The following is a 26,792-nucleotide window of genomic DNA, read 5'->3' on the forward strand; positions in this document are numbered from 1 at the left end:
CTCCATTTCTGTAATGCATTGCATTGTGGGGCAATGGTGCCCACTAACACCAAACTTTAAATCAAGTTAATGTGGTATGGTATAAACATAGTAACTTGCATACTTACTAAGTTAGAATGGTAAATTATGCAATTGGGATATGAGGAAAATGTTTTCAGCTTTCCCAAAAAGATGATCACATTGCCTCAGCTGGAACACTTCTAAATTTACATCACCCAAGGAAAACTTTAGACTTTGGGAGATATAAATGCCAACGTGCAACATTGCCAATCATTGACCCACCTGCCACACAGACCTTCACATTACCTGACACTGAAGCAATTGCTAAATGTTTGCTCATGCTGCTGAGAAATGACCTTGGGTTCATACACTGTCAGAGACATAGTTACCCAACTGATTAGCTGTCTTGTGCAAATAATACAGTGGAGATGCTGATCAAACATATTTCAGCCTGCATGCAGCATCGGCTGTACTCAGACAGAACTCGCCTATTTGAACTGTTTCAGCTCAGTGTGATAAAAACTGCTTCTTGCCACAACGTCACAAAAATATGAAAATGTTTGTTGGATGTACAAAGAAAGAAAAAGTCATGATAAAAGAAGACAAATAATAGCCCATATGAACATTGTGTCACAGGTCCACATAAAAAGACCCCATTAGTTGGTAATGGAGCGATGGATCCTCTTTGGTATTTTGACAAAGAAGATGACTTGATACTCAATGTCCGAGTTGCACTTAGTCATCATGAGTTGATGAAGAAGGCACACTTTAAATCAAGGATGTCTCTCTTTTTTTTTTTAAAGCCTTGCCTTAAAATGGCAGCATATGCATAAAGTTCTGAAAAATAAAAGTATAAAAGTATTTATTTTATATATATTGTATGTGGACACTGTGACTATACAAGAAACATACTGTAGCTAATGTTTTGAAATAGTTAGAAGTTCTGTCATTTCTACAAACATTTTACTTTGAACTGAATACCAGCAGCAATCGTGAAATACAAAATAAATAACCTATATATGACAAGAACGAAGAAAAAAAAAGATTTCAGCTCTAAAATTTACACAACAGTGAAGGCTTCATATTAATCTCATTGGCGTGACCTACATAAATCAGCCCTGGCCTGATCTGCTTGTCACCACTATAAATGTATTACATTAATAATATCACACCTTTCTTATCTGTATGAGTCATATGCCATATGGTATTATGGTTGTATAGTTTCTTAGCCTCTCTTTAATTTATGCCTCTGACATATGAATGAAAAAATGTGTCTGTATTCAGACTCGGTGTATAATCTCATTTAGATTGTAGGCACTCAACATTTACTCAACATTTACTGTCCAGCTAGCTTTTTACATACTGGACTTAGAAGACTCTTTCAAAATTACAATGACTGACAAATAGAATGATTTCCAGTGATTTCAATCTTGAAATTTGTATATTCTTGCTAAAATATGACTGAGTGCTGCGGTAATAGCTTATCCTACAATATTCTTTTTTCTTTGTGCTAACTATTTCCATAATATAAGCTAAACACAGAGAAATACTTCCATTTTCATCTCCTCTGTTTGTGTGTGTTTGTATTTTTGTCTGTCAACAACACACATATAATTCTTTTTAAGGGACAGTTCATCTCAAAATCAAAAATAAATATTTTTCCTCTTACCCGTGGTGTTATTTATCCATCTAGATTGTTTTTGTGCGAGTTGTCAAGTAAAATCTACTGGAACTAATTTTTTCTACTAGACAGAAAATAGTTCCTGCATCAAACTGCTCACTACAAGGGCTGTGGATCTTGGAAAGAGTAACTGGTGTTGAATTTGTCAAATTTATTTTTTTGGTGCTTTGAGCACCTCTAGCCGAGTGCCATCTAGTTCTATTATACTGCAGAGAAGGCAGACCTTATGGCCAATATCTCCATAACTCGACGACTCCCACCAACACAATTTAGGTGGATAAATAGCACTACAGGTAAGAGGAAAAATGTATATTTTTGATGTTGGGATGAACAGTCCCTTTAAGTTTTTTATGTTAAAACAAATCACCATGTCTTTGTCCTTTATGTACATCCACAGGACTCCACTATCATATCAGGGACATCCGTTTTGACGATGCTGTGCTGAGAGTTGAAGTAGACCATGGAGAGAGGCCGGCGCTCAGTTGGAACACAGCACGAAGATGCAGCCGTGTTGATGCCATTGACTTTCAGCTGGCTGAAGACAGTGGCGTGGAATGAGGACGCTATGCCCGGGGAGCCAGACAGATGTTGGGGGCACTGGCCCATGCAGTAGTTCATGTGGTAACCTTCAGGTGCAATGATCCAGTCATGCCACTGGATGTCTTTGAACTTGATGTAGAAGTCTCTCTTGCAGCACACGGTGACGTCATCACCACAACGCAATGAGCGCTTCCTGAGTAAGTGTTTGGGGTGGTTGTCACGGAGACGCACCTGGGCCACCATGAAGGGCTGGTAGGGGGTGTCAGCAGAGCCATCCAGGGAGCAGAGGTTCTTCCCATCCTCGTCGCAGCTGACCTCCAGTCTCAACCGATGCTGGTTGCCGTCTAGGAAGGCCTGCAGGGTGTGGGTGATGGGTAACGTGTGCCAGTTGCTCTCCTGGACCTCCAGCATCTTTTCTATGACCAGGGTGCGGTTAGAAGCTGACTCCCCACCGTCTGCAGAGAGGAAGACCCGGGCCGAGAGGCGGGAGTTTCTGTGAGGGTCCTCAGAGGAGCGGGCATAGATCCACAGAGAGGAGTGGAGCACCTGGATGCTTTGGCCACGTTCCTGCAGAAACTGGAAGGTAAGACTGAGGTTGGCTGTATCACCACTCTCTGTCTCATCTATGGATCGATGACAAACACAGATGGTTAATATTCTGGTAACTTTACAGAATTTCATTTGTGTTAGACATGTAAAAGGGAAAACATTTTTTAAACTATATTTGTAAAGGGCAATTTATTGCTATTATATCCATATTGTGATATGATTCAAGATTTTAGATATTGCATATCATGATATGGCATAAGTGTGGTCTTTCCCTGGTTTTAAAAGCTGAATTATGGTAAAGTGATGTTCTATTTTCCTTTCTCCACTTAGTCATTAGATCCACAATACATATTATTTATTGTGTCAATATTTTCACATTATCAGTATCAATATATTTGGTAAAAGTCATTATGCTATTAAATTTATAATATATTAAAGTGGTCCCTGTCAGTGTTTTAATATTATATATTATATATGATGTTTTTGGATTATTACTGCTGCATTAATGTTTAGGATGCATTTTATTGCAGTGGATGTTTAAATTTTGTGCTGATTTTAACTACTTTTTTAACAGTTAGGAATGTACAGCAATGCATCATATGTTTGAAAATTTACAGTTGGTTATTTTACAGGAAATGTGTATATCTTGATATATATCATATATCTCAGAATAGTCTTAAAATATTGATCTATTGTTTATAAGCCATATTTTAAAAAATATTATAGATACTGTATAGGACTGGGTGACATGACTTGTAAATATCTTGATATTTTTAGGCCATGCTGTAATATACAATATATATCTTGGCATGGATATTTCCTCTTAACAACATGTGAATTCTCAAATAGTGCAAACATATGATGATCTAAAAGAATATGATGCATTGCTGTAGATTAATCTACCCAACAGTAAGGCAGGGCAATATGGACAAAATTAAACAAATAGTTTGACCAAGTACCTCAATTTTGCAATAATACTATAGGGTTGTGGTTTCACAAAATATTAACACATTGAGATTTTTGATAAATAATCATCAGGATAAAATGACCAAGTGGGCAAAGGCAAACAGCTAACAGCCTGGTAAGCTCAGAAAATGACATCACTACTTTACTGTAATGGAGTCTTTAAAAAACATTTATGCCATATCTAAAACCAAAGACGATGTCTGGTCTCATATCATGGTATCGATATAATATTGATTTGTTGCACAGGGCTGCAACTAACTATTATTTTCATTATCTATTAATCTGTTGATAGTTAATTAGTTGTACATTAAATAAAATTTCACAAAATGGTGAACAAAGTTTTCTACAGCCCAAGATGACATCCTCAAATATTTTGCTTTGTCCACAACCCAAAGACATTCAGTTTACTGACATATAGGACTAAAGAAACCAGAAAATAAGGAGAATTAAGACAATTTTTTCTCTTAACATTAACTCAAAACGATTAATACCCAATGCTGTAATCCTAAAATTTTTTGGTCCACATTTTATGGAACAGTGAAACAAAAAGTAGTAAAGTTGTTAACAAGTCACACAGAAACCCTGACCGATTTTGTGTTCATTTTACGCTCTGACATGCGTAAAGCAGACACAAAATGCGCTCATGTGCCACAGAGGAAAAGAAAGACAGCTTAACAGGGTAAAAGGTGAATTCCAAACTTACTTATATCTGCAAAGCTCACTATTTCATAGCCTTGATCTTTTGTAGGAATATTGTTTTCTAGCTCAAGAGTACCATCCTGTCTGACGCGCCCCGAGTGCAGTTTGCGCAGCGCAGTGAGGAGCGCCGCCCGGGGCACCGTCTGAGTGATGTTTGGTCTCTCTTTCAGGTGCAGCTTGTCCAAAAGTTGCTGCTTGGCAATTTCTATCATCATCCTCTGCTCTGCGTCTTTCTCCATCGCTGGCAAGCCGCAGGACGGGCAACCCGGGGAGCCGCCGACGCAGAGACCCTTCAGCAACAAGTGTGCCAAAAACAGAAGCGCTGGGAACGAAAAAGAAAGCCTCATCCTGGATTCTGAAGTAAAGGAAAGCATTGTTGTGCTCGGCGTGCGTGAAATAGCGACTCAAAATCTTCAAGTCCTTTTCCTTGAGTTGTTCTTTGGAAGTCAGAAGTTTCTCTAATGTTGTCGAAGGTCGCCGATCGCAGCTGGACACCGTGAATTTGAGAGAAATGAGTGGAGTCTCGCCCTCCTGATGGTGAAGATATCTGGGGTAATCCACCAAAACTGGTGACACGTTGGAGGGACGCACCAATGAGCGCATCGGGGCACCGAGGAAATTACTGGCAAAGCATCTGTCTGTCCTGCTCACACACACACATACACAACACGCACACGCACGCAACACACACAACACACGCGCTCACACGTAGGCTCCTGACTCACACACAGTCAATGACACGGACACGGGGCGGCTAGTGGAGTCAATACAACACACACCTGTTGCATACAGGAGCTCAGTCACTCGTGGCTTGGCATGAACAAACACGTCGAGTTGAAAGTGTGTGGTTTTGGTTACTTTTAAGACAAATATGATCTAATGAGGTTAACACCTACGTTTATCACAACAGGTGGTTTCCGTGCCTCGTTGTCCGTTTCGGGTCAGCTGGATACGCAGCATGCCGTCACTCGCGCCGATCAAAGTTGAAATTCAGCGCCCTTTAACCCAGTTACAGAACACACGGGCCGCGCAGACACCAAACAATTGAATTGTACTTCTAAAGGTGCTATAGTGCTGCAGGCTATGAGGCGGGGCCTGCGGTATTTGAAGCACGCTCCGTCATGTTCCCTGCAAGGTGTCAGAACATCATTTTGCAAATTGAGGGAAAACAAGAAGAATGACTCTCTCTGTTATGCCGTTGCCCATACAAGTTCTGTCTGTCTGGGCTCTCACGCCATGCATAAAATAAAGTCTGACACAGACCAGTTCTCTAAACCTTTTGATTGACTTTAATGTTTAAATGTAGCCTTTTTGAGCAGTGAAGCTGCTGAAATGGCACAATTTCCCCATATATGACATATAAGCCTACAGCACTCATGCTGACATACAGTGTCCTAATTTAAACCTATAATAGGCCTATTATAATGTCATAAAGTGTTCTGTAGTCTAGTTTGTAAAACGTTACTTCTGTAATATGAACTTGCACATGATAGGCTATCTCACTGGTTCCCAACCTGTACAAAAATCACAAGGGGTCTCCAAATGTTGCAAATGTTAACTAAAATCAGAATTTATACAAAAGTCTGTACACAAAACTATTTCAAAAGATACATTATTGTCCTCAGTCAAAAATAAAGGGCTATTCTGTAGGCCACACCTCAGTGACCTCACAAGCTCAGTGGTAATGAATCATTAATATTCTTTCGGGAAGGATGAGTGTGTATAAACCTACGCTGCCAGGTTTGTCTGAAGAAAAAATGTTAAGCTTATACTAAGAGACATCTGCAAATGGTCAAGGTTCTAAGAATGAAAATTGATTTTTTTTTTTTTTTTTTTTTTTACAATAAAGCTTTAAAAATAATGATTTATTCTTTTGGTATGGGTGTGGGCTTGGGCTTTCTTTTCTTAGAAGTAGGAGCGGCTTGGGAAAAAAGTTTGAGAAGGAGCCCCAGAGTTATGCAATCCAGAGAAAAGGATAAAACCTTTATACACATAATGAATTGAAAAGTGCCGTCTCATTGTATGTATCATGTTTGCCTTGATTTACTGATCATCCCAAGACCTCATTTATGTTTGGGTTTTTTTGTTTTCTATTCCTTATTTATTTGTTTTTCCTTTCTGTTCTTATAATGTGAAAAAAAAAATCATAAATGAAAGAAGTGTATTACAATATATGTTGTCCTAAAATAGGACGCTACTTGAGCATGTATAGCCTTCTACATGGACACGTATAAAAAAAACTGACATAAAGTTTTCTCAGAACTTGTCCTGAACTGTACATAAATCATTCAGTTATATCAGTGGGAATTAATGAATGTGTTTTTGTTTACCTTATAGGGTTGATTATGTCCCTTTACCACACAGGTACAAATAATCTCAACAGTATGTGCATTACACCTATATCCTGCTCTGATGTGTCCGTAACCGGTTCTTAACATACACATGTATTGCATTATTGCACAACCTGTGTACATACAGTTTATTGATTTTATTGCAAAGCTATTGCTCACCAGTCCATAGTATTATATCTTGTATCAGCAACACTGAATAACGAAGTTAACAGTAAAAAAAAAAAAAAAAAGTGCCTAAAAGATTCCTATGCAGATCTGGAGTGGGTTGAAAAATTTCATCAGACTTGGAAAAGGTATTAAAGGGATGGGAACCTTTTCAGGTCTCTTCTCAAGACAATCTGAAAACTTTTGTTGATGAATTTTATGAATATATATGACAGATGAAGAGGGAATATGAAAAAGATAACAGTCATAGCGATGGCTTTTTAAATAGATATCTTTGCAGAGAATAAATTTAAAAAGTAATTGACATTGTTAAGGTGAAAAAATCTTACAGTAAAGATGAGTTGTCTGATGAATTGTTGAAATCTCCAAAAATGTTTGGTTCAGTGTACCATTTGCTGTAATCCTGTTTTGATTGTAGTATTGGACCCTCCAGTTGGTTTAGATCAATTATAATTCCTATTCCAAAATCCCCAAAAGGTGATCTAAAAGTGACATTAAATTACTGTGGCATTAGTTTATTGAGTAAATTGTATCCCCCATCTTAAATAATAGATTAATTCAGGTTTTATAGCAAAATGGCGTAGAAGAAGAGGAAAATGTCTTCCAAAAAGGATGAGCCTGAATCGATCATATTTATGCAGTGGTTAGGAATAGACTGAATACAATAAGCCCACATTTTCCTGCTTTATTGATTTTCAAAAGGAATTTCATTTTGTTGATCACAAGCTCCTAAAATTTAAGTTTTACCAAACAGGGGTCACTGGAAAATTCTATCAAGCAGCACCTGTTGCATGTGTAAAAGTGAATGAAGATGTTACAGAGTGGTTCTCCACACCACACCTGTGTTGGCAGCTAATGGAGATATGTGGTGGGACCCCTCTGTAGTTAGATGGAAAGTCAGCACAGTGAACAGGCTGCTTGGCTTACCATCCAACAGGGTGGCTAGTCACTGGGATCTGTCTGTTGGGGGATGAATCATCAGAAACAATTGACGTATTAGAAAAGTGTGGACTTGAGGTAAATTATTTTGAAAGAGCACAGGTAGATAGTCTTCAGATGTGGAAAATATGTTAAGTGTAATTTGTCCAAAAGTCAGAGATCACAGTGTGCACAGTGTATTACTACTACATGTTGAAACAGGAGGATAAAAAGGTGTAAGTGAGGAGGAGAGAATTTGTGATTATTGTGAGACAGATTAGGTGGAGGATGAAATTCATTTTATTTTGTTTTGCCTGATATATCATCATTTGAGACAAATATTGTTTGAAAAAATCCACACTCCTGATTTTGATTTGATAGCTTTGGAGAATGGAGCTTTAATTGAATATCTTTTTGATTATGTTTTTGCATTTTCTGCTTTCCATTTTTACAGCATGGGAATGAAGGAGAAAAGTAACATGTGATAGCTAAATTCCACAGAATTTAATTTACATAAATGTGGACCATGGATTATTGGTTCATGAACAGGATCAAATGCAGAGTGTTTGGTTGTTTTGTGTTTGTGTGTTTGTTCTGAGTGTGTATTATGGGATATCTCCTTGCATGATATTTGAGTGAGATTATAATTAATACTGGAATGATGTTTATACCTGGATGATGCTTATGTATTGTGCTGTTTGATGATGAAGGACCAGCAATGCTTTGTTTATAGCTAATCTGAATAATGCTATATGGGGTAGGTCATGATAATGACCAGACAGAAAGAAATATTCATTCATCCATTCGTATCTTGCTTTATTCTACTGATATATATTCAATATAATTGTATTTTAGGGCTGGGTAACACATTGTAGATTAAACTACCCAACAGTATATAAAGTAGGGCTGGGTGATACAAACAAAATAAAATATATTTTTGACCAAATACCTTGATATCGATATTTTGACAATATTGTAGGGATGGCTATTGGCGATTTTACAAAATATAAACACAATGAAATTCAGACAGGTTGGAACACTCTGGTAAGTTAAGAAATTGCCATCACTTTACTGGAATGCCATATCCAAAATCTAATGCAATATCTAGTCTGATCTCACAATATTATATTTTATTTCTATATTTTAATTTCTGCTCTATTTTTTGTCTTATGTCTTAGATTCACTTTTTTAATTGTGTGATTTTCTTTGTACATATTCTGAATGAGCATTGTTGAAGGGAGCCTGAGAACAAGGATATTATTTCCAATGACTGTTTCACTGTAACTGTTGTACAGAACAAATAAAGAACTTGAAACCTGAATATGAGGTTGAGAGACGAGGCCTTACTATGGTATAGAAGTACTTGCCTGCCAACATGTGGAGAAAAGAAGGAACTACAACAATCTTTACTCACTGGAACCTTAGAATAATTTGTAAAATGCAAATGTACAATTTAAAAGTATAGAAAAAAAAGATATTTCACTCTACAGCCACTTCATCATTAACAAGCATTAATTTGTAAGGTTGAAAAATAAGGTTAAAACTCACAATCATTCAGTGATTGACTTATAATGTTAATATAAAACATGCCTATATTTATTAGATGGTTTTTCGGAAGCCCATTCTGCCAGTGAAAGAAAAGAAAAAATCAGTCATAGAGTCACAAATCATAACTACGAGGTGGAAAGTCATATTTATGAGACAAAAAGTCATAATTATGAGATAAAACGTCAAAATTATGACATAAAAGATATAAAACATGATTAAAAATTCAAAAATATGTGATAAAAAGTCATAATTATGAGCTCAAAAGTCGAAATTATGATTTACAAAGTAATAATTAGATAAAATTATGAGTTTTTATCTCACAATTCTGACTTTATATAAACAAAGTAAAAAATGGGAGATAAAAGTAATAGTTAGACTTTGAATATATAACTGTATCTCATAAATTTGACTTTTTATATCATAATTTTGATTTTTAATCTCATAATTCCTACTGTTTTATTCATAATTTCCACATTCCGTCCTATCATTATGACATTTTATCGCATAATTATGTTTTACCATGGGGATATTTTTTTCCTTTTACTGGCGAAAATTTGCTTCCATACACATTATGTGCCTTCATTAAATACTGAACAAATTTAACAATTCATTGTTCCAAATAACCCTAATTGTTTTCCAATTAAATAATTCAAAGAAATCAAAAATTGCACCTTGATTGACACCCACTGACATATCTGTTCATGACACAAAACAAAACAAAAGTTTTTACATTTTGTAGTCAGTTAGTAACGTCTGATCAATCATGAACAAGTTTACTGTACCCTGAACGTCTCCGTACGCCTGTGAAGTACGCCGCTGACGTAAACTGTCGGTGTGGGGGAAAAAAGTGACGCTGACACACACACACACACATACACACAAGCCGGAGCCGTGAAGGGGGAATAGCGTTTTGTTTCTTTTTTCTTTAATTTGTGTCCTTTTATTCTTTGGGGTTTTGTTGTTATTTAGCTGTATTCCTGTAACGGATTCGACTGCCTTGCTGCTCAGCGCTTGCTATCTGCCGTTAACGTCCATGCCGCTCTCCCCTCACGCGGCGCTATTTTGACAGTCGGGTCGCAGTGAACCAACTGAAGCTAGCAGCACCATTATATATTAGCACTGGTAAGTCATTCGGAAAGCTAGCTAACAGCACCAGCTAGCACCTCGTATTTTGCGACCTGACAGTGCTGGCACAGGTTTATAATAAGGCTGGCCTTACTGTAAATACATGGTATTCTGTTGGTTAATAACTTGTGATATAAACGTTAGGTTTTACTAACGTTGGCTTGCTAGCGTACACTGACAAGAAAAGGCTAGTTAGCGAGCTAACGTTAGCTAGCTAGGTGGCTAGGTGCTGTAGGTGGCTAATTATACTTGCCGGAGGAAGCAAGCTAATGCCTTGAGCTAGCTATTGTTAGCATGTGGGCAAGCTAATATTTTCAGTCAACTGCTCAGCCACGGCTCTGACCATACTGCCATCTGTTATCTACAGACACAACTTGAAGGATTCTCCACACGGAATCACGACATACGGCCAGCAAAACGGTGAGTTGAACCTTTGAGATGACTTGAAACATAACTTGCCATCGATGATCCTTGATCTTTAGGCTGATATGCAACTAACGTACCGTTAAGCACCATCTTTAAAGTCCTCGTTGTCCATGCCTGACACGAGATGGCCATGTTAACATTTTATCCATCTAATCTAAGTTGAGAGACGCTACTGAAACTCGGTGAATGAATGTGTGACAGGAGTGACCAGGATAGAAGTGATTAGATATTTGGTTGAATTAGAATGGACTAAGTGGAAATGAGTTTGTAGCCATTCATTTCAGTCATACTTGAAGTCCACCTTAGGTGGTGATAACAATGTATAATTTATACCATTACACTCTGGCGTGTGAATGCGTGTCCACTGATGGTAAGAGCATAGCAAACAAGATGCAGATGTAATAACAAAATAACCTGAAGTTACAAACTCATAGGTTTAGAACTGCACAGTAAATATCAGGATTGGCAGTGGCCTATCACAGCTGTATTGGTCAGTTTTGGTATTGGTGTATATTAGGGGTGCACCAGTACTGATAACAGCATCAGGTATTGCAATACTGTTCTTGCATACTCAGACTCATAAATTCACTCAGATACCCCACATCCCATATCACATCACAACACAACAAGAAATTCTGGTGGGCATGAACTAGCTTTTTTTTTTTAATATATTTTTTGGGGCTATTATGCATTTAATTGTGAATAGCTGAAGATATGACAGAAAAGGGGAAGAGAGAGTTGGGAAATGACATGCAGCAAAGGGCCATGGGCAGGAGTCTAACCCACGGCTGCTGGAAAGGACTTAGCCTCAGTACATGGGGCAAATGCTCTACCAACTGAGCTACCTGGCCACCAGGCCTAAACTAGTTGAATGTTTGAACTAATTAATCTGAAGACAAAGAAAATACACAGCCTGTAACCCTCTTTTCTTGGTTATAAGCTGCTACAACTTATCTTTGTGTATTCTTTTTTTTTCTGATATTTATTTCAAATCAGTTATTATTATAGATATTATCAGTTATTATAAGTCAGGGAATTATCAGTTAGGGAAAATGCTTCTTAGAAGCAAAAAAGTTAATTGGTGAAGATTTTGATGCACTTTATTATTCAGTTTGATTTGGTTAGGTCAGAACTATGGAATGTTAAATCATCTATCTTTGTTCACTGCATCTGAGCCTTTCTTACTCTCAGGTGTGCATAAATTGCAGCCTGGTTATTGGTTATCGTATCGGCTGAAAAAATCCACATCATGCATCCCTACATAGTTTGTATTAGGGGTGGAGTGGTACACACAATTCCATGTTCGGCATGTACCTCCGTTTTGGGGTCACGGTTTTGTAGGATTTTGGTACAGCAGAAAAAAAAGATTATTAGAAAATAATGTTATTTATTTTGAAAAAAAGTAAACATTCAACAGTGGCTGACTGGCGACTGTCATAATAAATATGCTCAAGTACTGACATTTTGTCAGTAAGTAGACTAAAAAATAGCAAATAATAAATAGATAAGTAATGCTTCATCATGAGACTCTGACCTGTTGATAATTCCTAAACTCGTGCTCTCAGAGCAGTACAATAGACTGACTAACATGCACAGGTGAAGGAATATTGTATCAGAGCTCAAGCATTTTGACCAGATGCTTAAATCCTGTATTCTTTAGACTGAGTATGGTCATAAATTTGCAGTGATAAACGCTCCTGTAGCTTTAGTTATTGCTTTGGTCTGCAATCAGCCTGAATGCTGTGAGCAGCAAGAAATGCCTTCCACTGTTTTTGTCGTGATCTGCTAATCAACACATTTGGGCAATTGCCATTGTGTTTGAAGTGTTACCACATACAAACCTGACTTCAGCTGAACAGTGTCAGCAAAGTTTGACATTAATCTTTGTCAGTTTTCACTGTAAGTAACTGGGAGCAGTGAAACTACATGAGCTTGATTAACCGGGCTAATCAGGCTAAGCTGACTAGCATGCTACAGCTGGTGCACTGCCAAAGCTTCTTGGGTAAAACTTGTGTTCTTAAACTTATGCTCCACACATGCAAGAAGTAGCAATACTAGACTATTTTGACAGTTTATTTCCCAGTTTATTTTGATAGGTGTGCCAACCAAGATAGTCGTATACTGATCCAAACATCCTGTACCGAACATGTCCGACCGTTTCACCCTTAGTTTGAATAAGTTATTGGATGTTATTGGGTTATGCGGCTGAGTCAAAGTGACCTGATACAGAAACCAGTCTAAGCTGCTGGGTCGTGCTTATTGTACTATGTCATTTAAGTTTTTATCATGTTAATTACTTTCTTAAGATTTTTTTTGACACCCTCCAAACTATCATGTTAGGCCTTGCCTCACTGAGGCTGAATTTACTGAGAAGAAACTGAAACAAACCTGTTTCTCATTTAGTGTTCTCATCCATAGTTTGTAAAACATTGTTGAAGAGGATTCAAATAAGAAATATGGTTTGTTGATAAAGTACTTCACAAATGGTCATCGGTCTCTGTGTCTTGGCTTAAAGTCTACATTTTGACACTTGAGCTGAAAATAGATAGCAAGACTGTTGTGTCAAACTAGGTGGGATCACAGCACAGACTGTCAGAGCTGTGATGCAAACATCTGCTCTGGGAAAACAGCATGTGTGTCTGAAAACATAAATATTCATATTAATTAGCGTTGGCCAGTCATGTGATGTTGTGAATTGGCAAATGGCAGGCAAAGGCTGCCAGTATAGTCACGTTTGATGTTGAGATTGTCTTGAAATACCACAATTTGTTTGTTCCCATGTCAATTGAGATTATGGGCAGGTTATGCAGATATGCATCCTCAGCAATTTCAGTATTTTTGGTTTAAAGCATGTGTATCCTCGGTTATTTATTACATGTGACACTATTACAGCAGTCTTCTCAGTATTTGTACATTGTGCACATATCTAAATAATACTGAGTCCAGTTGTTAGTGGTATCATTGAGAAAAGACATCCATTGTAAGATCTGATGGAAGTGAGTCATTGAATCAACAGTCTGCTGTTGCTAAGGTCAGCAATGAGAAGGAGGGAGTATCCTGCCTCCCTATCAACACGTTTCCCCTTTTACACCCTGACAAATCTTTATGCTGCATTACTTATACAATTCTGAACCAGCAATAAATTGTTTGTCTCTTTTATTACAATTGCGTTGTTATTTTTGGTCGGCAAATGTAAGAAGTGATGAGGAGGAGAGATTTTGTAAGTGTGCAGGATGTGTGAGTATAAACAATTCTTTATTCATACGCTAGTAGAACATGTGATTTTCTGTGTTGGAGGCACTTGCTTTTACTGTATTCTGTTCCTACAATCAAATATTTATACAAGCCAAGATGGTCAACGCAAAAGTGGTCTTCATATTGTGTTTTACTTGCTGATTTAGTTGAAATAGACAGCGATTATCTAATAAGATATTATCTCTGTTTTCATTTGTCAGCCAGGTATCCATATCTTCTTCTGTCTCTGAATCTCTGTTTGCAGCAGCATAAGCAGAAGAGTGGCTTTTTCTAGAGAGATTTGAAGAGCTATTTTTAGATCTCTGCCAGAGCACCAAGCGTGGTGCTGTTGCTGCTGCTCCTATCTCTCTTCTCTTAACCACTCCTGCTTCTGTTTCTCTGTCTCTCCATCTTTATTTGTTCCCACTTCGTTTCCCTCGCTTCGTTTTCTGAGCTCGGTTTTCTCTTGAAGTCTTCCTCTCTCACTATTTCTCAATTCTCTGTTTCCATATCTTTCCTTCATTGCTTGCTTTGAAGTAAATTATTGATCAGAGCAGAAGGGAGGCGACTGGTTGCATGGCCTTAAGTCTGGCCTCAGATTGGGTATAGCTGCCTGACTGACTTCAGTGTAATCACCGCAAAGCTGGAGAGTTTTTGCATGATAGTTCAAAGGGAAAGAAAACAGAAAATTCATCACGTTAAAATTTACCATTGGATCATAGGATCCAAGCAGGGCTTAAGGAAGTGTCTATTTTGTTAGTTTTTTTTTTCATGCAGATTTGCACTTTCAGAAGACTATCTATTGACTTAAGGCAATTGTGGCTTTATTTATTTAGAGATTTGGGCCAAAATAGGCCTCATTCAGCTCAACTTAAGTTAATAAGAAATGTTTGTGTCTAAGCACAGTTGTATTTAATAAAGCCCTTTTTGGCCTCTTTGTACATTTGCAGTGTAAATTATAACCATTTTCCTAGTGTTTTACCTCAGTCATATGCTGCATGTAGAGACTGCATGTGTTAACGAGCGGTTTATCTGTGATATCTTTGGCTACTGATCCTTGCTCAGCTCCTCCCCTTTCTCCCTACTGCTTTCAAAGTCCTTTGCTGTCTTCTCTTACTGTCCTGTGAAAGAGGCTACCTGCCTGCCCAAATACAGATGAAGCTGTTGGACTTGGTTTGAAGCATTAGATGGCATTAGTGCATGCCATCCCCTTTATCCCCGTCATGTGGTCAACCTGAGACAAACTTTTTTTCCAGGGCTTTGCTAGGATTGCAGCGTCATTGGTTGGTTTCTTGTTTTAACTTGGCTAAGTAAAAATAAAAGGTCAATTCTGCATTCAAAAAAGGAATAAATATATACCATTGATATGAGCCTGGATAGACATGTTAACATGAACAACTCAACTTTTCTGAAGCTGAAGGAGAACATTGTCTTGCTTATTGTGAAAAGTCAAATCTAAGATTTGCTTCCTATAATTTAAGATGCAAAAGAGGCCTGTGCTATGCATCGATTTGTTGTGCCTTGGAACAGTGTAGTGCCCTTGGAATTAAAAAAAAATGGAAGATTGATGTGCTGAACTGTCTACTATCAGTATTAGGTCCCAGCACATGCAAAATGGTGTTTTGAAAAAACAAGACTTTAGTGTAATTTCAGTGCAAGAGCTAAAAGTAATTTTGCATTTGCATTTATGCATCTACAATGCAGTCATATCAGAGATGTGCTGCCACACACAGTGGATTCAAAACAATGAATATAATGAGATATAAATAAAGAATGAATGAGACATGATGCAAAAGGAAAATCTGGAAAGTCAGACAACGACAGTTGGAGATGAAACAATGTGAAAATTTCATATCACGATCGTAGTGACCAAAATTATCAGGGTTATCATTAAAATGTGCTAAAAATGGTCGAAAATAGGGCTGCACAATATGGTAAGTCATATTTCAGTTATTCTGACTGAAATTTTGCGATATGATTAGTGGGAATAGTCATTTTAACATTGCAATTTCTTTTTTTACTATTAAAAAATATAAAAATCCTGATGATATGATATTTTTGGGGGTCTGCACCAAACAAACAATTTAGTTTAATCTGGTAAACAAGATTTTTAGGCCAGGACATCTCTGCAGCACTACAGTGTTTCATTTTAATGCTTTTTTCCTCACAAATTTTTCATAGTGTGATTTTGCTAATATTGTGATTTATTGTGCAGCCTTAATCAAAAAGTATTGATACAGACACTGAAATCTTTTTACCAAGTTTTATGTTGAAAATGTCTCAGTGATTTAAAATTAATTGGAATCAAGTTTCCACTGATGCAGAACAAACCCATGTTAAATGCTGCATCTGTGTCTGGGAGACTGTTGCTAACTTTGGATGATGCTAGACAGTATTTAATGTGAGTTTTTGATAGTACTGTAATCAAACATGGTTACTACAATAATTAAAATTGAAAATGCTAATTGTAATCTACAGGAATTTTTATTACGGTTTATTGTGAAACTGATTCTCGTTTCATTGCTAATGACGGCCACTGACAGCTCAGGGTGTTAATTGGGCCATCCCTATGTCCCACAGCTAAAATTGGATGATGAAAACCCGTCTTACGTTCTGAGAACAGGGTCATTGCCTACAAATGTGCCCTTCTGTGATCTCAGTGATTTGTAAAAGCAAATTGTAAAGCCAGAGTTTAGACCCACTGTGTAGCCTTCTTCCCCAGTGTTGATGAACATTGTTGCACATTGCTGCACATGTATGGCGGACTTAAGTTGTGCGACATGACTAAAACGTTCACAGTGCAAGTAGTTTAATGAAAACAGTAAAAGGTGTTGCTTAGCTTGGTGAAGTCTTTTTGATGTTTGCCTAAACTGCAGCAAGCACCTGTTGAGTGTACCTCTCCATCTAATCAGCTCATGATTACTCTATTCTTTTAATGCTCATATCTGTTACGTTTAAAACGGATCTGCTAGCCAAAATTGTTGATATTTTTGTAATAGGGCTATTTTAATGCACTGTGGACTTTGCTGTCGCTATTGTCATTGACTTTGCTGCTTAACAGTGAAAGCCTTTTGTTGATTTGCTATTGGAAAGCATTTAACTGCAGCCAAATGCTAATTATCATCACATACTGTCTCATGCGAGGCTTGTGACTGACAGTTAAAAATCTTGTTGTAGGATGAATATTTTTATTTTCTCATACAGCCTTTTAGTATCAACTAACTTTCGGCCTGCAAAACTGTAGTAATGTATTATCATTTACAATGTATAATTACATTAATAATGAGCTTGCAGACAAATTATGACTAAAAAATATTCCTGTAATTATTTCTCACACAAAAAACACAACATGTCTGAGGTAGGGTATAGCTGCACAACAAAAACTATGCAATGAATGTATATTTTAAGAAATCTATATTTAAATATAAAAACAGCATATATTTTCTCTTGTCTTAAGCAAATTAAAGAGAATCCTTCTCAATTTATGTATTTTTTTATCTCTGAGTTACAGTAAACTGTGCAACAAAACCCATATGTCCTCTTCTTAAAAGTGCACCTGAAATTATATTTTATCTTAAACACATCAATATAACTAAATGAGTAATACAAATAAATTAGATCTCCTCAAATAAACGAACTAAGGCTTGCATGTTTTCCTAGTCTGAAAAACAGCTTGTCAGCGTGGATTGTCCTTTTAACAGTTTCTTTGCTCAGGCAGTGTTGACTTGAGCTTCTCACTATGGTGCCAGGTGACATGCTACAGTTTGTTGGTTGTGCTACGTGTGTTGGTTGTCACCCTCTTGCAATATTTGCATGCAGCTTTAATCTTGTCTGTGATCTTCTCACCCTCTTCATTTTGAACATGGGACCCTATCTTACACTGATCTAAAGCGCAAGTGGAAAGCATGAGGTGAAATTGATTTAATTTCTTCAAGGTGTGTCCAAATCCACTTTTGCCGTCTTGCGCCAGGGGTGCAGGGGTATCCTGCCCTGTCCTGCCCCTTGCACCACCAGTGCACAGCAGGATACACCTATCAGATGTGCCCAAGTGCCCTCATTAATTCACTGGCGAGTTTGGGCTGAACATGCAATAAGTTGACCAGAAAATCAGCTCTCATCACCTTTAAGAAGCAGGTGTTCCAGGAGCACAAGCGATGGTAGCATGATGGTGGATTTACCAGGAAGAAACAGAGAAAAGATTTTCAAAGCGAGGAGATAGACCTCCTGGTTCGAGGAGTGAAAGTGCAAGAGCACGCAATATATCATCCTCATCCCATCCTCACTCCTCCATCTCACTCCTAACACTACTGTGGGTGTAAGAAACAGAATTTTTCTGAAGTTTGAAGTGCGCAAAATTACGAACGGTATATCCAATCAGCTCTGTCAGGAGCACAGATGCCTTTTTCTCTCAGCGTTGGGCCGGTCTTGCACAGTCTTATGCCCTCTGCTCTTTTAAAATGGCATCGTGACACAGAGATCAAAGCCAAGTGCATTTTTAAAATAATTTAACCCCTCATAATTTAATCCTACTACTTTTTTCTTTTTTGCTGATCTGAAAAATGATCTGATCCATGATTTAAAGCTGTGATATGATCCGAACCATGAATTTTGTGATCCATTGCTCCCTATTCATAATAAATCACTGACTATTGAATAAATTTTATATTTTCTTCAAAAGTGCCCCAGGTTACAGCCAGGCCATGTGAGAAATGTGATTTCATGTGATCTAGTGGGAGCAAATGTTGCAGAGCAACATATTTTGCTGTAGCAGAGCTTTGCAGTGAGAAAAGCAGAAGTTAAGACCTTTGTGTGGAGCATATATATGAATATGAGAATCAGATATGTGACGCTGAACGGATGGTCATCGGTCAGGGCCAGTCACACTGAAAATGAACTGGGCCTCACCTGGAGAGTAGATGAGATCAGGTGGCTGCAACATGAAGTGGAGACAAAAAGCTGCAGTGAAGTCGGACAGTTTCTAGCAGACTTATACAGAATATGCAGAAAGAGGCACTAACATCCTGTTAGATCATCTGTAGAATACCTCAAGTTTTCAGACCACATTCATAAGTAAAGAGATGAAGTGCGTTCTTGATCGCTGATTGAATTTGCAATAGAAGAAATCCCCCTTCTGTTAGATGTAACATCTGTTCTTTTATCTGCCTTGTAAAGCACTTTGTAACTGTTCATTTGAAAAGTCACATATATAACATTTATTATTATCAGCTTGTTAGCAGATTAAAACTTCATTGCACAACATCAGACTAATATATCAAGTGTTAAATATTACAGTTACACAGAAACTTAGTGTTTTATACAACACATGGTGTTTGTTGTCAAAATTAAGAGCCAGTCAGAGCCTTACACTTCATTGATCAGGTGACAGCCAGGAGGAGGAGCTTGCAGTTGGTGGAGAGCAACTTTGGCACCTGGCACTAAAAACTGTGGCAGCCTCGATCTTGTGAGGTTATCGTTGCCCACATGTGCATGATGTCAGAGCAGCTTGAACACAAATCTGACCAGCGTGCATTGTGTGGTGATCGTCGGTAATTGATTCTGCGTAGGCCTGGCTCATCTCGAACACACCTATTTTAACAACAAACCCACTAGACCTCTGTCACACACAGGCTTCCCATAAGGTCACTTTTCTTAAAGGGGAAGGCTTGATGGTAACACAGGTGCAGTTGGGCTGTGGGTGTACTTACTGGGAGAGGAAGAAGTATTCGAATCCATTATTGAAGTAAAGGTAGTAATATTAACCCCCCTTGATGATTCTCCTCTATAGACAAAAGTTAGTAAAATTCTCTAAGCATTGTAGCAAAATTTACTTGAGGTAAGTGCAGTAAATTGGTCCCTGTCAGTGTTTTACTGATACATATGTTTTTCAATTAATAACACAACTGCATCAATGTGTATGTTGGATTTATATACAATTATACAATTTACTAAGATTATCAACACATTGAATGTGTTTCTGTTACAAGTAGTGACTTACAACTGACTTTCTAAATGTTTCTTCATTGCCCCTGAATTAAAAGTAATTTCTGTGCTGCTGCTGTTAAAAAATTACACTGTACATCATCTATCAGTGTTATTTGGCTGTTTTATATTTACTGCTTGCTTTTAAGACCATGTATAAGTGAGAAAATTGCTACAGCTAACATTGCAGACCGTTTCAATTATTTTCCTTGGCCCACACTTAGACAAAAATACATTGCCACTGATTATCTTATCTGCATGTTACTGCAATGATGAAATCAATCCATGTCCATTTTTCTGATCAGTCATCTGACAAATAGGGCCTGTTAAATAAAATGGAAATTCGACTAATTTTAAAATATGCCACCATTATCATCATTCTAATGTGCTTTACATTTCTCTTTTTAAGGACTGTAATTGAATAATATATTGAAATATTAATGAGATAAGCCTTTGTTATTTACTTTGGGAAATCTGTTGATATAGTAATGAAATAATAAAAACAAGTCTTTAGCTTAATCAATAAGATGATCGTTAGATTACTTGACTAATTGAAAAAATTATCATTGGATTAATTATTCAGGTACTGCCCTATGTATCATATATCAAGGAATAATCTAAAAATCTCAAGATATTATTTTATAAGCCATATCTTCCAGCCCCACTGGTTCCAGTTAGAGCCACAATACTCTATATGGAGTCACTGAACTATCAAAGACTAGCTTGGTCATTGAAACTTAAATAATTCAAAGCTGAAATGCCACCTAACTTGGCCACACATTTTTCTTTTCAGTTTTTGCCCCCAAGTCCCCAGTAAAGCCTGGTTACATGTTGTCAATTCAGGAACTCGGCCATCTGAGACAGACATCCTGGACTTATGCTACCTTACCCAGAGTTCCCTTCTGACGTTTCCTTTGATACTGAACTTTTGACTGCCTCTTTTCCACTGCGTCTTTCAGCTGCCGCTTGCACTGAGGGGGCTGCAGGGAGAAGATGCAAATATGTCGTCTTGTGGGATTAAGGTTTTTCCAAGCTAATGAGGTGGTTTCATTATATCCCCCCACTATCTTTCCTTTAAATCCCCGTTTTCATTATTTATTTTTGCCTGTGCAGCAGTGCTGTGTTTCACCAGCAGCTGTCAGTACTTTAAAATCATTCTGTTTGTCCAGACACAGGCTACAGATAATGATTTCATATATTTCCATGAAATGGAGAGTGATGAAGAGTGTGCCTGGACTGTGTCTTCTGCTTGCGGATGTAGGCTTATGCCCTTATTTGCAAAAAAAAGTACCAAACCATTAATTGTAGTGAAAGAATAAATCTGTATACTATAACCTCTCGTAAAAACATCCTGCTTTTTTATAAAGTGACATATAGGCTGATCCAGCAGCCCTAAAAACAGCTGGGCTTCTTGCAAGCCCTGGGTTGGCTGTCATTGCAATTATATTGTTACACAGAAGCAGAGAGCAAACAAGATATGTAAGAGAGAGAGAGAGAGAGAGAGAGACGGAGAGAATCCACAGGAAAGGGAGGGTTGGAGGAGAAGGGAGCAGTGCAAACTGTGCGCATGATAGCATAAGAGCAGTAGGGAGAGAGGGAGACGGCCAGCAAGCAAGCCTTTCTGTTTCCCTGTAGTGCTTGTGCTTCATTCAGAAAAAGAGAGGGGGCAGTCAAAAAAGAGTTTCCTGTCCATTTTCATGAAAGCCATTAAGAAAATAGAGCTGTTGGTACCTACAGTCAGGAAACTTGAAGACGAAGGTAGAATGAGCTGAAAGAGTGACAGAGGTAAATACACCTCAAACTCGGCTATTTACATGCTGCAGGAAATGGAATTCATTCATCTGTACTACTTAGCGAGATAAGACTAATGTCAGCGTTGTCTTGGTCCAGAGCTGCTTCTGCTTCTGCTGCTGCTTCTCCTGCGATAATGTGCTTTTATCTGTGAGACACCTGATCCGACTTGGCTGGAAATCCTCAGAGCTGAATTCTAAATACAGTAAGCATGTGCTGCGTGTGTATGTGTCTGTGTGTCTTCGTCAGTGGGTGTTAGTAATTTGTCAGTGAGATGTAGCTTGTTCATGTGCCTTTCACAACTCTTGAGATTTGGTTTAACATGCAGCCATTGCCATAGTAATAATTCCCTCTTATCTTGGCACTTTTCATTGTTGCTCTTTGTAAAGTTCCTGCAGCAGTTAATTTAATTATGCCTTAGTAAAACTGCAAAAATCTTCATGGGGCTTGCTGTAAGATAGTTTCATATTCTGTGCATACTGTTTATTCTTATATAATTGTAACTCATTTTATCAGTTGGAAGGAGAACCATGACTGGTTTTAAGAAGATGGATTTTACAGTATATAGGTTGAAAGATGCTATCTGAATTTGTTGCGACTTCACTGGTGTTCATGCGTTGAGTGGTCAGTTTATGTTCGTATATGTTCGTACAGACCCACACTAAGTCACACTAAGTGTGTTTAGTGAGGCAAATGCTGAGGTAATGAGGAATTCCCTTTCACTGTGTCCCTCTGTGGGAGGAGGGAGAGAGGAGGGTGGCGGTGGCCTGGTGGGGGTGGAGAGTCACTGAGAAGTAGGCGTCACCCTGCAACACTGTCATACTAAGGAGGGAGGGAGGGGGGCAGGGAAAAAGGACAACCTATGGGCTTACATAAGGCTGCATGTGGGTAGTCCTGCATTAAGAGACCCTGAAGTTTATCCTCAAAGATCCTCTTGGCGTGAAGGTGTGCAGTAATTATCACGTTATGATTATGACCATTTACAAGTGCAATGGACATTAAAACTCTCCTATTGATCTCTTGAGAAACTGTACATTTACACGTGCATATGTCACTGTTTTTCCCCTTTATTTGTAGAGCACAATGTGCGGGAATAGAGAAGGAATAGAGAGAAGGTGAGAGAGAGGTAGCACAAGCGTGAGAGAAAGCACAACAGCAGAGCCCTCTTGAATAAAAAATCTGTCGCTATAAATAGCAAACCGTCCTCATGGCCTCAGTACTGTTTCAGGTTTACAAGACCTGGCTTTTCCCTCTCGTTTTCTGTTCTGATGGCTACAGCCCTGCAAAATCAGACTCACAGTCCTCCTCATCGCCTCTTCCTTTTATTCTTTTTTGTTCACTCGGCCCAGATCTGTCTTGTGCTGAATATGGGCTGTTTATATAATGACTGCCTGTTTGTGTACGTGTATGCATGTCTTTCAGCATTAAATAAATCAGAATGCATCAGCGGCCTAAACGATGCACCCTAATTCAACTAGCTTGAGGTTGGTTAATAAAATGACAACAATGCCATGATACTACCTTCTTGTCAATTAGAAATGCAAAAGACAGACAACAACCACAACATCCCCCAAATTAGATAGAAGCCGCCCATTTGGTGTCAGGTTGCGAGGGCTGATGTTTGCCTACTTATGTCTGCCAGCTAATGTGTTAGCCTCTGTCTTGAACAAGGAAATACATGAATAGCTGAAGTGGCTAATGCTAGCTGCTTAGCCATGACTGACATAATGTAGTCCATCCCTTAACATTATGGCATTGTGTGTGTGTGCATCCTTGTTTGTGTATATGGCTATACTTTTGTTTTGCTTGTCGCTTTGGAGTTCTGCTCCCCAGGTAGTTGATGCTCCTGCAGCCTCACTCCTGAATACTAATTGCCAATGCGTGGGAAAAAGACTGAGTATGAAAGGGAGGAAGCACGAGAGGGAGAGGAAAGCAGGAAAAAAAAATCAATAGCAACCCCTGGAGTAACTGCTGCTGTAATTGCCTTTAAGTCAGAAGGTTCACACTTTTTTATCCAGAGCACTTTGAAAGAATGTCCTCAGTTTTTTGTTTAAGTTAACAAACGGATAAAAGAAAATGCTTGAAAACCTCTATACTCTCTGTCAGCGAGCACCCATTCTCTTCTCCCAGTCTCTTCCCTTTATATTCTCTCTAAGTTTGACCTTTTTACTTCCTCAATTTCCAAGTTTAGTTGTTTTAGGTTTTTATGGTGTTAAATGTGTGTCTGTGTTTGTGTGCCTGTGTGTTTCTGTTCAGTGTGTCTGTATATCCCAGTGTGTTTGTGTTGTTAATGTAATTCTATCAGTTTACTTGCCTCAGAGTTGGAAGACCAAAGCAATGCAGATGTAGTGAACACAAAGCAAATGTTACATGTAGCTAGCAAGGATGTGTGTCTATTAGTGCTGTCACAATACTGGAATTTCTGACTCCGTTGATTTTATATGTAATTTCAGTGTTTCCTCTACTATTAGAAACAAAATATTTAATTTATGCTACTTTATGTTAAGATGTTTGTGTTAAGAGACATTTAGTTATATTTTTCTTCATTTTTTCCTTTGAAATTACAGGTTTGCTTCCTTCTCTTTCCACTCAAGCTATGAGCTGTTGAAGTGCCTGTATATAAGAATGCTGGGATGCAGAAGTCACTTAGGGTGTAAATTGTTTCACAGCTATAATTAGGGATGTTCCCGGTGACTAATTTCCCTGTCGATTAACCACAAAATTTAATTTAGAGTAGTCGATTAGTCTAACACTAAGAAAGCGCTCAGAAAGCAGTTAAAATTCTTAAAATCTTAATTTGTAATGTTAAACACTGTATGAAAGAAATACTGCTTGTATTAAGAGTCATTTGAAGCTGTTAATTACAGTCAACAATCGCCAGATTGTACTTTAAATGCTGCTGAAATGTGTGCTACTTTGCACCGTGCAATACAAACCTTACACATCAATGTGCAAAACATGACAACAAGTCACTAAATGCTTCAACCTTTCAGACTAAAGAGGATGATAGTGTCTGCAGGTAAACAACCCAGAGCTGATGTTAGCTCCCAGCCTGCTAGGCAATCAGGGCATACGCACTGGGCGAGAGGGGCTGCCATCTGACACTGCCGCAGCCCCGACTAGTAGCGGGTGGCTGCATAAAATCTTAGAGGCAACAGTTAACTGACATCATGCATTAATGCAATATTGATAAATATTTTAAACAACTAGTATTTCTGGCCTTGCTCTTCTCCTTCTCCCTGCAACCCAACCATAATATTTCTTCTGCCATTGTCTGAGAGAGTGTATGGTGTATCAATATTGTGGAAAATGATTATTGAGCTGTTTCAAATAGTCAGAACTGAGGGGGCTTGGTAGCTCAGAATTGATGTGTTGAAAAATTGATGGATTTGCTAACACTAGCATCTATTAAACCTTTAATTGCACTTTTTAAAACAAAATACAGAGAAAACTTTTAACAGAAAGTCTGCTTTATGGCTAATATGATAAAAGGCAAACTACAGTGTGGTGCAAATTAGGCCAGCCCAGCTTTGACTCAGCCTTATACTCAGATAAAACTGGCGAAGACAGATACCCACTTGTTGAGGTTTCCAGAGACACGACCAGAGAGAGCAACTGAGAGAAAGACGAAGCCAGCAAGTCAGCAAGAGGCTACTAAGGCTAATAGATCACCTTTTCAAACAGAAATCAATACATAAATGAGTGAGTGGAGAGGAGATTATGCTATACTTAAATAAAACAAGTCTAGGAGTGGTTGTTTTGTGACAAAATTAGCAGGTTGCAAAGATGAATGAAAACATGGAGGGACAGAAAGGCAAGAAAAATGTGAAGAAGGTGGGGACAGATAATTGCTATCGAGGCAGGCAGAGTTATAGGGAGTGGTTGGCTTTTACAGGTAAACAGATGGCATAGCGCAGTGAGAGACTGACCAGCCACCGCTGTCAGGTCAGCTACGTGATCTAGCGACTCGCTGCCGTGTGCAGTTTCTCTAATTAACACTACCTCCTAATCTGTTCCGGGGCTGCAGTGTTGCCAGTGCCATACACACTCAATCACTTAACACATGAAATGGGTGAGTAGACAGCAAAGCATATAATGAATTAAACAATGGTAACACATTTCAAACAGCGTTCTTAATTTAACATGCATAGCTGAGTGTATGTCGTGGAAAGCATTTTCATTTGCTGAAGCTTAATAATCAAAGTAAAGAGTCAAACCTCTCACATAAGAGTGTGTTATAAACTCTTGAAATTTTGTTCTACCTATGCCAAGTAGGAGGTTGGTGACTAAGTAAGGATATGCACAGCTGTATTCAAATATAGTCTTAGCACTACTTAGTTGAGCTTACATCTCTGTCAAATGGACTACACAGTATGCATGCCATTTTGTGTCTACAGCTCCTACAGTCAGCCTACAGCAGGCCTGTCATCATCCCCTGTTTTTCTATTTTAGCACAGCGTCGTCATGGTTAGAACATCACAGTTGCCCAATGCCTGGTAATACAAAAAGGACAGAGGCCATGTTTTATCTGTCTGTGCTGACTTACAGTCTTTGTACTTTTAATGCTGGCTGTGTTGATTAGTACAAGAGAGCTCATCTTGTGTGTGATAGAGAGATCTTGTTTGGGATTCGTGACCCTTGTGGACCTATTGGATTTGAAGGGACTATATTTAGCTGGCTAGGTGCCTGGGGAAGGAAGGAGGGAGGAGAAATACTGAAGAGCAGTTGAAGGGGGATGCTGGGTGGTAGACTGAGCTAAGTGTTGCTTGGCTTGATGTTGGCTGGATGGATGACTGAATGACTGGCATGTTGCCTTCCTG

At 38.3% G+C, this 26,792-nt stretch overlaps 2 protein-coding genes across 13 annotated transcripts in view; one reads left to right on the forward strand and one right to left on the reverse strand.

Moving 5' to 3' along the window:
* Positions 1-1,802: 1,802 nt before the first annotated feature.
* Positions 1,803-5,783, reverse strand: LOC146331956 (inhibin beta B chain). Its single transcript, XM_084737291.1, has 2 exons — positions 4,440-5,783; positions 1,803-2,844 (listed from the first exon to the last, which is right to left on the reverse strand). The coding sequence occupies exons 1-2, from the start codon at positions 4,807-4,809 to the stop codon at positions 2,063-2,065; spliced, it is 1,152 nt and encodes a 383-aa protein (XP_084593417.1). The 5' UTR covers positions 4,810-5,783; the 3' UTR covers positions 1,803-2,062.
* Positions 5,784-10,259: 4,476 nt separating this feature from the next.
* Positions 10,260-26,792, forward strand: part of r3hdm2 (R3H domain containing 2) — a 78,044-nt gene continuing 61,511 nt past the window's right edge. For all 12 annotated transcript variants that reach the window (XM_084737305.1, XM_084737362.1, XM_084737378.1 and 9 more), the window contains exons 1-2: positions 10,260-10,539; positions 10,910-10,962. The gene's annotated coding sequence lies outside the window, so the exon portion shown is untranslated. The remainder of the gene's footprint in view (positions 10,540-10,909; positions 10,963-26,792) is intronic.

Source organism: Lutjanus erythropterus, chromosome 2 (assembly GCF_056507025.1).
Source record: "Lutjanus erythropterus isolate fLutEry1 chromosome 2, fLutEry1.hap2, whole genome shotgun sequence".
In the NCBI taxonomy this organism is placed as follows: Eukaryota; Metazoa; Chordata; class Actinopteri; order Lutjaniformes; family Lutjanidae; genus Lutjanus; species Lutjanus erythropterus.

Excerpts from the sequence above, each read along its gene's own strand:
- LOC146331956 (XM_084737291.1), bottom strand. The coding sequence starts at position 4,809 with ATGCTTTCCTTTACTTCAGAATCCAGGATGAGGCTTTCTTTTTCGTTC. Across the intron at positions 2,845-4,439 it reads AGTGAGCTTTGCAGATATAA|ATGAGACAGAGAGTGGTGAT; the intron begins GTAAGTTTGGAA and ends ATCGATCCATAG.